At 35.2% G+C, this 12,224-nt stretch overlaps 1 protein-coding gene across 2 annotated transcripts in view; it reads right to left on the bottom strand.

The window, feature by feature from the left end:
• Positions 1-12,224, bottom strand: part of LOC148956566 (nuclear receptor subfamily 2 group E member 1-like) — an 85,162-nt gene that overhangs the window by 30,187 nt on the left and 42,751 nt on the right. The window contains exon 2 of one of the 2 annotated variants that reach the window (XM_089085964.1): positions 1,442-1,522. The exons of the other annotated variant lie outside the window; for it this stretch is intronic. Within the exon in view, the coding sequence (XP_088942090.1) occupies positions 1,442-1,522 (81 nt within the window). The remainder of the gene's footprint in view (positions 1-1,441; positions 1,523-12,224) is intronic. 2 annotated transcript variants of the gene reach the window in all.

Raw genomic sequence — 12,224 nt, 5'->3', positions numbered from 1 at the left:
CAAAACTTAAAATATTTCTATAATAAGAGGTGAGCTATCACTTCACAACGTGCATGTCCAGGCCTAGTCCAAATCTCGCAGACAGTTCTCTCCCTGTCTTTGAACTGGAAGATTTCCCACTGAGAGCTATAAAATTTTAGCCAAAAAATTGCCTTTTCTAATGCTCCAGAGATGAAAGAACCTCCGTGTATTATGATGGTCTCAAAATGATTTTTGACAGCTCGGCATTCTCAGAATTTTCATCCGATATCACTTTAGGCACTCTCTGGATCAAAATTGTTCTGTCGTATCATTAAATGGCAGTTATATATTCAAATGAAAGTGTACGAATGTATGCTTACAAAATGTAACTGTTAAATGTACTTCAGGCAAAACGACTAGAGTTCACACTGAACAAGATGGAACGCATTTCAGAAGATAAAGCATTCCTCAAGCAGCTTTGCTTCGACGATGACACAACTTTTCAAGCTTCTGGTGATTTAAATGGACACATTGTGGGAATATGGGGATCTGAACACCTTATGCGACTAGGGAGCCCCAGCCTCATATTTTAAAAGTGAACGTGCAACGGGGAATCAAGAGCGATCAAATAATTGATCCGTTTTTCGTCAACGAGGCAAAAATTACTGTAGATACCTACTCAGTTTTCTGACTAAATATATTAGTTTTGCAAACACAACTGATTAACTGACACCCGATTTTGATTTTCTAAGTAGTTTGCACGTCATTGCCGCTAATAGTAAGGCTGTCGAGTGTCAAAAACGCAGGAAATCAAGTGCTGTCTTGATGAGCTTCGGACAACTAAATGTGCTCATAAAAAGGGCTATTAAATACAGTTAAAAACGTCTTATAAATCCTGACAAAAATAAATTAAATGTGGATAAAGTATTTCACCAATGCCCTTGCAATAAACAGTTTCAATTGTAAAGAGACTTTATGAAGACCCTGCTTGTCTAGCATAATCATTTTAGAGTACAACTAAAGAGAAAAAGAGAATTTATTTTCATATGATTCTGTGGTTTGAAAAGTTCGATTGAATTTCATTGGTGTACGGGTGATACATACCTAATTAAGGCAATCACATTATTCCTTAAGCGTAAGTCGGAACAACATTCTACCCAATTACCCTGCGTTTTAAAGCTTGGTAGGGTTGCTGTTTTGAATCGTAAGCCAAGGAGATATGCAAGAGTTTAATGTCATGCTTTGACCTGCTATGACATTAATAATTCTCTTTCTCACACTTTCTTTACACTACAATATGGAAAAATGAAAATTGTTTCTCTGAATGACGTTATAAAAGTAGAAATGAATAGAACCACGTATAGTTTTTGAATATAAACTTTATTCGTATATTTTAACAGTTGTATTTAATAATGTGACCACTTTTGACGTATTTACCAGCTACTTGTCAGAAAACTTCCCCGAGTAATTTAATATTTACCATCACAGGAATAAATTCCGTAGTGCTTTCCAGAGCTTCTATCCCCACAAACTTTGCAAGGAATGTCCAAGAGACGATCACCTAATAAGAAAATGAAAAAAGTAAAATCATTTCTAATAAACAATCTAATTCACACTATATACTTGAATTTTCCACTCCTGCTCCTTATTTTAGGTTGTTTTTCTTATAGCTATGTATTTCAACGTATAATTAACAACTGATATAGGGACATTGTATAGTCCTGTAGACTAACCTCACATAAGGGTATGTCATCGACCTAGCTGGTCAAGATAAATAATGAAGTGGGACTAGTGGGACTTTTAGTCTTACTCTAAAAATGAGTATTTCGGCGATCTATTCAGGCAAAATTAAACAAAGCACCCAATGACTATGACAAATTAAAAAAAAAATAAAATAAAAGGACATTGGTGTTCGCCTAGTGTAAAAGAGGGGGGGGGTCCAGACTGGGAGACAGCTGCCGCTAGATTAAAAAGAATGAATATTCATTTAAGAGTCTAATTAAAATTATAGACATATTGTTCAATAGAACTTTAACGAATTATAGACCTAGAGTTCAATAGATCTAGAGTTTCAATGTAGCTTACACCCTTCAAGGGAAAAAGTCTCCATATGAAGCGTTTTTTGCTAGTGTAATTAGTGAAATATTAAACCCGTGACATACTCAGTCTTTTTCTACTAGTTGATGAAGTGTATTGACATATGTTTCGTCTCAAATATTTGACAAAATCAACTTTCGAATAAAAAATTGGATGCAATTTTACTATTTTCCTTTTTTTCCTCCAGTTGGGCTGAAATTTTAATAAAATGTAGGGCGAAAACCAGAAGGGGGTCAGCAATTTTCAGTTATGTATTCTATAAGTTTTTCCTAGTATTCCCCCCTTAATTACTTAGCTTTAAGCATTCGTAGATTACAGGCTACATTGTTTTGACATTTCAGACCTATGGCAATTCCTGCCCATCCATGACACCATTTTCCACTTTTTTCATCCATACTCTTAGAGGTATGCATTGTTTGGGTCGATATAAGCAAAAATATGCCATTCGATTTGGCATTAAAAGCTGTTTTTAAATGTAGCAGTCATTACTGCCCCAAATTCTATTTAGAACCTTTAAAGGAAGCCTGAAGCTTTATTTTATTTCCCCCTTTAGAGTATAATTTTTATCTAATTCAGATGGCTCTGCGAGGTCATACAATATAGCCTCTAGTATACAAATATTTCAAGTCAATATTTTTGTTTAATCTTTTTTTATTCAGGGCGGAATAAAAGGCAAAATTATGGGACACCAAAGCTAGATGTTTCTGATCTCTCATCGGACTTTGGTTTAAATGTCCAAGACGAAACTTTTAGCTATATGTATTGCTCATTAATTCCACAGACAGTTGGGACTGAATGTGTAAACCAAAGGATTTAAGTGATTATAGTGGAACTGTTATCAACTTCAGATGTTTTTACCCTCCTTAGTTACAGCCACTCTGACCATTTTATTCTCGAACTTAGTTGCCTTTTCGTAACTCCTGTCACTGAGCATATTCAGTACAAAGTCATTTCAGAATGTTGCAATTTTGCTTATAGGTTTAATGTTTTTCTTTTTACAAATGTGTTTAAAAAAAAGCTACGTTTTTGTACCTCTGAAAATTTTTCCCGACAATCTGACAATTGGCTTACTGACAAAGAAGCAAACTTTCGAATTGAAAATCATAAAACTATTGATTCTAAGCACCTGTTTTTTTTTCTTATAAACTGAACCAGTATTTCGACTTTTTTATTTCTTTGTTGTTGTTACTACAATAAACAAAAAACACACCGTTCAAACAACATATCCTCTTGAAAAAAGTTTCAATGACACTGTAGCCTGTCAGGGCTTAGGGGGTGTAACCCTTTCTCATTTGTGGTAAATTTTTTTTTTTTAACTTTCATAGAATTTCGAAAATTGGTCTTACCACCCATAGCATCAACAGTTAATAATATTCAGCTTCCAACTGCAGAAACACATTTTAAAAACATTTGAAATGAACCACTAATAAATTACAATGTAAAATCCAGAAATCAAGGTATTTCAGTCTATAAGTGTGATAATTTCAAGTTATGTGAATTCTGAAGTTAGACTGCTTCCCTTTGGACATTTCTGCCAAATAATCCTGAAATTTCCCATTCAGGACTCAAAATTTATTAACTGGGCTCAATTTGCAGAAGTCGCGGCAAATTAAACGAATTCAAACTATTACAAACATTCTAAAATGTCTTATTTTTATATAATAGAACAATCATAAAGTGGTTAGTTTCTCCTGTGCAAAAAAATTGTATGTTATTTCGGTTTTTCAATAAAGCGCTGCTTTTGTGAAGTTCTACAAAAATAGGAAAATATCATCAGTGCTAGTTGTAAAGACACTTGTTACAAAACCTCCAAGCAAAAAGCATGTCGTCATTTAATGGGTTGAGAAGAAGCAAAAAGAAAGGACTTACAAGAAATTAGAACTTCATCGGTTGGGTTAAAAAGTGAAGCTTTTAATAGATTAAATAAAAAAAAACTGAAAGTAAGTTTTTTTTTTTAACTGAAAGTAAGGAGCGACATTAAAACTTAAGACGAACAGAGATTATTCCGTGTATGATAGTGGCTGCCCCCTCCTCAACCCCTCGCTCTTTACGCTATAAGTTTTTTATTCTTTTAAAAAACAAAATTGTGAGACAGAGTCAAACTTTAGCGTAAAGAGCAAGGGGTTGAGGAAAGGGTAGCCCCTATGATATACGGAATAATTTCTGTTCGTTTTAAGTTTTAATGTCGCTCCTTACTTTCTGTTAAAAAAACTTTTTTTTTTATTTAATTTCTGAACGTTTTTGAGTTAATGCAGGTTTTATTTTGGCTCACCGTACATGAAGAATTAAAACAAAATTTGCATATTAATTTTACTTGTTTTTTTTTTTGCTAAATGGCTTCCTCGAGATTTTGTTCTAACGTAATTTACGAATTAACTTACGTAACGAACTTCTATATTTGTATATTTTTATTATGTATATTAGGGGGTTCGTACCCTAGTTAATACCTCGCTCTTTACGCTAACTTCAAATTTTGTTCCAATTCTTTAAGAATGACTCCTTAATCACAAAGGCAGTAAATTAGAATAAATAGCTCTGATGAAAGTACAAAAAAAAACTTTAGTGTCAAGAACGAGGTAATCAGTAGAGGCGAACGCAATCATATACGTATTAATTTCTTTTCGTTTTAAATTTCGATGTTGCTCCTTACTTTCAGTTAAAAAAATTGTTTTTTTATTATTTAATTTCCGATCGTTTTTTTTAAATAATACTGGGAAATCCGGTGCCCCCTTCATAGCAATGACCCTTTCCCCATGAAAACTCCCTCCATTGAAATATCCTCCCACGTAACCCCTGACCCCCCCCCCACTACCAGAAAAAATCCCCAGTGGAAACGTCTGTATACTTCCCAATAGCCAATACTATACGTGAACATTGGGCAAAGTTCATAACTTGCAGCCCTTCCCCCGGGTATTGTGGGGATTAATCATCCTCAAAGACATAGTTATTATATTTTTCGACTATGCTGAAGAAAATGGCTATCTCGAAATGTTTATCAAGTGACTTTGGGGAGAAAACGAGCGTGGGAGGGGGCCCAGTTGCCCTCCATTTTTTTGGTAAATTAAAAAGGGCACTAGAAATTTTAATGTCCGTTCGAATAGCCCTCCCGCCATATTCTAGGACAGCTTTGTCGATACGATCACCCTTGGGGAAAAAACAAAAATAAAACAAACAAATAAACACGCATCCGTGATCTTTCTTCAGGCAAAAAATACAAAATTCCACATTTTTGCAGATAGGAGCTTGAAACCTCTACTGTAGGGTCTTTGATACGCTGAATCTGATGGTTTGATTTTCATTAAGGTTCTATGACTTTTAGGGGGTGTTTCCTCCTTTTTTCGAAATTAAAGCTATATATATATATATATATATATATATATATATATATATATATATATATATATATATATATATATATATATATATATATATATATATATATATATATATATATATATATATATATATATATATATATATATATATATATATATATATATATATATATATATATATATATATATATATATATCATAAAGAAAGAAAAACGAGCAAAAATGGGGTTTTTATAGGCCAAATGAAGATACTGAAAAAACGAAGCGAATATTTCGAGAGGACAAACGCCTCTCTTCTTCAGCGCGAAACGAAACGATGTATCAATAAAAGCCAAAAATTAAAAGAATTAAAACCAACTACCTAACAACCATAAAAAGCGAGTTATTCGCCAATATCCGCGATTTGCACAAAATCCTTTTTGGAGCAAAAACTTAATTCTAACCCATCTATATCAGAAAATTCTACTCTTTCGAATCAGACACTTCTTTCGCTTACAGCCCTTTGTAACAGAACTTCTTTTTACTTCCATTATAGAGGCATTTTTTATAGACAGAAATATGGGCTCTCCATGGGTGCCCCCTTTCTCCAATACAGGCTGATATTTTCATGGAAGACCTTGAAGAAAGGGCTATTTTGCAAAGTTCTTGTAAGCCTGAGTTTTGGGTTCGTTTTAAAGATGACATTCTTTATTTATGGGAGCATGGTGACGAGTCTCTGGGTTCTTTTCTTCACTTGCTCAACTCCTTGGATTCAAAACTGAAATTTACTCAGGAATCAGAGATAGAGAGGCGTCTTCCTTTCTTAGATGTTCTGGTGCACCGAAATGATTCATGTTTCGAGTTTAGTGTATATAGAAAACCCACACATAATGACCGGTACTTAAGTTATTCATCCAATCATTCTCCTGCTGTGAAAATAGGAGTTGTCACTTCTCTAGTTGATAGAGCATTGAAAGTTTGTTCAACACGTTTCTTGGATTTAGAACTCAACCACCTTAGAGATATTTTATTTGGCAATGGTTATCCAATTAGTTTAATAAATTCTGTAATTGCAAAACGCATTAAAAGATTATCAGATAGTTCCACAGAAAACACAAATCAAAGGGAAAATTCAGTTTATCTTGGTCTCCCATACATTAAAGGGATTTCAGACCACATCTCAAAAAATCTAAGAAAAAATAACATTTACACTTATTATAGACCCAGAAAAACTATCAGGTCCCAAATTTATCAAGGAAAAGACCCTATCCCAATAGGTGAAAACTCCGGTGTCTACAGAATTCCTTGTTCGTGTGGTCTTTGGTATATTGGAAGAACTAATCAGCGACTAACAGATAGATTAACTCAGCACTCTATTTCAATTAATAATACACTTAAAAAGCGGAAAAAACCAGAAAATTTTGACTCTGCCCTTGCAGAGCACATTTTTGAAAAACCAGACCATACTATTTTGTTTAATCAAGCTAGTCTTATTTCGAATGATAAAGGTATTGCCCAGCACTACAGAGAAGCTGTTGAAATTTATAAATACCAACATTTAGGTCTAGCTTTAAACAGAGATTCCGGTGATTTAAGAATAAACGAGTCATATTTCGGTTTTCTCAAAAGAGAAGCCAATACTTTAGTAACCCGTGAAATAAACCTTGAACCACTTTCCCAGTCATCTAATCAAACACGTGAACAACCCCTTAGGTCTCAAAGGGTGTCAGCAAGAAATGCCTTAATTAAAATCCGAAATCAAATGACATAGTTTTCCAACTTATTTAATTGCTGGTTCGTTTTGTTTTTCGAGTGAATGAATTGATTCCTTTCCTTGTTCAGTTGTTTGCTAGTATCCGTCGATGGCAGTGCATATTTTTTGGATTTTGTGCACATCGCGGATATTGGCGAATAACTCGCTTTTATGGTTGTTAGGTAGTTGTTTTTAATTCTTTTAATTTTTGGCTTTTATTGATACATCGTTTCGTTTCGCGCTGAAGAAGAGAGGCGTTTGTACTCTAGAAATATTAGCTTAGTTTTTTAAGTATTTTAATTTTGCCTATAAAAAACCCATTTTTTCTCGTTTTTATTTCTTTATGTGATGTCAGGCCAATGTGGTTTAATAAATTATATATATATATATATATATATATATATTAATATTGATATTAAAATCCCGTTTTAATTTAATTTCTTATTGTTCCTTAAATAATACTGGGAAATCCTGCGCCCCCTTCATGTAAAATTCCCTTCCACCATGAAAAGTTATTCCATGGAAGGATTCCTCCACGTAACCTCCTCCTGCCCCCCATACACCAGAGAAAATTCCCTTCAAAACGTCTGTGTACTTCCCAATAACCAATACTAGCTTTTCATAGGCAAGACTAAATGTAATGCAACGTAAATATATAGAATCAGCATAATAAGCCAATATTTTTATATATCTATTGATATTAAAATCCTATTTTTTAGAGTTTCTGTTACTATTGAGCCGGATCGCTCGTTACTTACAGTTCGTTACCACGAACTGTTTGATTGATATTTTCTCTTCGTATTAAGTTTTAGTGTTGCTCCTTACTTTGAGTTGAAAAAAACATGTTTTATATTTAATTGCTGATCGTTTTTAAATGAAGTTGGAAAATCCAGGTCCCCCTCCATGGAAAATTCCCTTCTTCCACGGGAAATTTTCCATGGAAAGATTGTCCCACGTAACTAAAATTCGCGATAATTGCTGAGCTAAATTTTGAAGGCATAGTAACAGAGCAGCCAAAGAGGTCGAATCTATTTTTATGAAAGTCATAAGTTGAGCAATTCTCAAATGACTGAAATGAATGAATGAATGAAAGAAAAGATCTTTGCCCTCAGACAAATCAGAATCGAAGTCATTTAAAGAATAGAACTTCATAGTTACAGATGGTGCTCTTAGTGAAAAATCAGAAAAAAAGCTAGCGTAAATGTAATGGTAATGTATTTTCGATGTATTGAGTATCTCATACGCATTATACCAAACACATTCGAGAAGTCAAATTAGGTTAATCCTAAAGCAATATACCAAAATATGATGAAATTATTATATTTTAGAAACAAAATTACCCTTGTGTTTATGGAGTCGTTCTTAAAGAATTGTGACAAAATTCAAACTTTAGCTTGAAGAGCGAGGTGTTGAGGAGGGAGCAACTCCCCTCATATACGTAATAATTTCTGTTCGTTTTAAGTTTTAATGTTGCTCCTTGCTTTCAGTTGAAAAACTGTTTTTTTAATATTTAATTTCTGATTCTTTTTTAAATAATGCCAGGAAATCTGGCTCCACCTTCACGGAAAATCCCCCTCTCCACGGAAATATTCTTGAGACAACACAATCCTGGTAAAAATTTACCCCGGACAATTACCCTAACAACTCCACGTGTAAAATTGAGTTAGCAAAGAGAAAGCCAGACATATAAAAACATTTCCCTATAGGAATTCCGGCAAATTCCAGTGTAACCACCTTTTTGTCATAGGCAGCGCAATAGTGCTGCCTAAGTAAAGAACGATATTGGCACAATGTATTATTTATTTATTTTTTATACCAGGGCACTTCGTTTAGTCGTAGAAACTTCAAAAAGGTATAATTCCCTTTTTAATAGTCAAAACTGATTGGAGAGCAAATAGCCCCCCCCCCCCCATGCCCATCATTAACCCAAACAAATTCAATCGAAATTTTAAGATAGCCATTTTGTTCAACGTTATTCAAAAGTCCGGAAATGGATTCTTTGAGGATGACAACCCCCTACCCCCAAAGCCCTTAGGGCAAGGGTTGTAAGTTATGCCCTGGGGGCATATAAGGTTTTTATGGAGAGGATGGTCATATAAACTTCGAAGGGGACTCATTGGATCGGAGATCAAAAGTTCTAGTCCTTTTTTAAGAGTTAAAGTGATCGGAGGGCAGCTACCTCCCCACGCCGTATTTTCCCGAAATGTATCCAATAGAAATTTTTAGATAGCCATTTTATTTGAAATAGTCCAAAAATCATATAACAAGGCTTTTGGGGTAGAAAAAAAAAATAAAGCCTGGGGGTAAGGGTTGTTAGTTATGCCTCGGAGCATTTTAGGTTTTTATGGAAGGGATGGTTGTATAAACTTTAGAGGAGGCTCAGTTGGTTTAAAATTGGAATCTTCTTTTTAAGAATCAACAGTGATGGAGGGTAAATAGCCTCCCCCCACCCACCCCCACCCCTGACAACCCCTGTTTTCATCAAACGTATCTGATTGAAATTGTGAGATAGCCATTTTGTTCGAAACAGTCTAAAAAAGATATAACAATGCCTTCGTGGTTGACAAAACCCTCCAGAGCCCTGGGGCAAGGATTGTAAGTTATGCCCCGGTGGTATATAAGGTTTCTATGGAATGGATGGTCATATAAACTTCAGATGGGGCTCATTTAATTTGAAGTTGGAAGTTACAGTCAAAAGTGACTATAAATTCTATAAATATAACTCTTTTAAAAGTCAAAAGTGATGGAGGGCCACTAACACCTTCCCCTCGACTACCCCTCTTTTTCACACAAAAGCATCTGATTTAAATTGTGAGATAACCATTTTGTTAAAAATAGTCCAAGGAACATATATTAATGCCTCCAGGATTGACACAACCCACCAGAGCCCTGGGGCTAGGGTTGTAAGCTATACCCTGGGGCATATAAGGTTTTTATGGAATGGGTGATTGTTTAAGTTTCAGATGGGGCTCATTTGATTTGAAATTAGAAGTTATAATTGCCTTACTAAGATTCAAAAGTGATTTGAGAGCAACCGCCCTCAAATCAGAGCACCCCCCCCCTACATGCCCGTCCTTACCCCGAACACATCAATAAAAATTTTGAGATAGCAGCTTTTTTTTTAGTGTAGTTGAAGGATCCGGAAACTATGTCTTTGAGAATGACATCCCCCCACAGGCCTCAGGACAAGGATTGCAAGTCATACCGTAAGGGTATATAAGATTTTTATTAAAAGGATGGTCGTATATACTTCAGAGCAGGCTCATTGGATTGGTAATCAGAAGTTCTAGTGCCATTTTTAAGAGTCGAAGTAATCAGAGGGCAGCTACCCCTTCCCATATGTCGTGTTTTTCTGAAATGTAACCAATAGAGATTTTTATTTAAATAGTAGAAAGATCATATAACAAGGTTCTTGGGTTTGTTAAAACCACCAAACCAAAAGGGGCAAGGGTTGTAAGTTATGCCCGGGAGGCATTTATGGTTTTTATGGAAGGGATGGCTGTATAAACTTTAGAGGTGGCACACTTGGGGGAAAATTGGAAATTCTAGTTCCATTTTAAGAGTCAAAAGTGATGAAGGTCAACTAATCCTTCCCCAACTACCCTTCTTTTCACCAAACGCATCTGATTTCAATTGCAAGATAACTATTTTGTTCAAAATATTCTAAAAAACATATAACCATGCATCCGGGTTTGACACGACCCCCCCCCAGAGCCCTGGAGCAAGGCTATTAGTTTTACCCTGGGGTCATATTAAGTTTTAATTGAATAGGTGGTGGTATAAACTACATATGGGGCTAATTTGATATGAAATCTGAAGTTATTCATGTTCTTTTCAACAGTCAAAGTGATTTGTGAGCAATCAGCCACCCCCCCCTCCCCCCACGCCCATAATTTTCCAAAATAAACGTCCAAGCTAAGTTTTGAGACATTTGTTTTTTCAGTATTGTTGAAAGTTCCAGTAATGATGCGTTTGACATGTCACCCCCCCCCCACCCAACCCAAGGCCTCAGGGCAAGGGCTGCAAGTTAGGCAATTTGTTCATTGTTCACATATAGTATGTGTTATTGAGAAAATGTATGCATGTTTGACTTCTATTTTCCCCAAATACTAAGGACATTCAGGTGATCCTTTCAGAGAATGTTGAGGGGAGTGTTGAACTAAATCAAAGCACGCTATGTGCATATGGGTTGTCAAAAAGGCTTAACTCAGGTATTACTTAGTATATTAATTTGGAACTTTCAGAAAATAATAAGGGAGATGATCGATAGACCAGAAAGGCAATATTTGCACGCTACTACTATTACAGCTACCACTGCTTCTACTGCTATCAAAACTACTGCTACTACTATCGCTACTATCACTAAAACTACTACTTGTGTAGCGAGTACTACTAAGGCTGAGGATATTGAAATAAACATCTGAGAAAACGTTGAGGGGAAATTTGAACTGAATTAAAACATACTATGTGCATACAGATTGCTGATACAGGTGTATAATCAATATTCTTGGGACTGCTTACCGTATTAAGAGGAAACGTCTGGGATATCATGAGTGGGATGCTGAGTTGACCAAAAGGCTAAATGTACCTGCTACTACTGCTATTGATACTGCTGCTACTGCCGTTCGTACTAATAATACACTATTACTGCTACTACTGTTCCTACTACTACCACTACTGCTATGATGGTAGAATAATTAAGGCTACGCATTTGAAGGTGAAAATTTATAGGATATTGAGGGGGAAGTTGAACATAATCAAAACACTATGTGGATGCAGATTATCACAAGGGCGTATCTCAAGAATGGATTTGGGCATTAAGTTGGATCTTTTCAGTGAACACCTAAAGGGAGAGATAAATTGACAAAAAAGTAATATATGCATGTCAATACTAACACTAGTACCACTGCTACATTTACTACTACTGTTGCTAAACAACTCCAACTACTACTTCAATACAACACCTTGTAAGGCTTAGAGTATTAAGGTGAAAGTGTACATCTTTGACTCTCCAGCTATCTTTGACTAATACTCGATGGCTTTCAATGGAAAAAGCTGTCAACAGAGGGCTAGAGAAGTAGGTATCTCTTTTGCTCTCA

The sequence above is a fragment of the Artemia sp. Qi Xiang Cuo genome, chromosome 1 (genome assembly GCF_049724085.1).
Source record: "Artemia sp. Qi Xiang Cuo chromosome 1, ASM4972408v1, whole genome shotgun sequence".
NCBI lineage: Eukaryota > Metazoa > Arthropoda > Branchiopoda > Anostraca > Artemiidae > Artemia > Artemia sp. Qi Xiang Cuo.
Note: the sequence above shows the minus strand (reverse complement) of the source record. Positions and strands in the feature narration are given on the sequence as shown.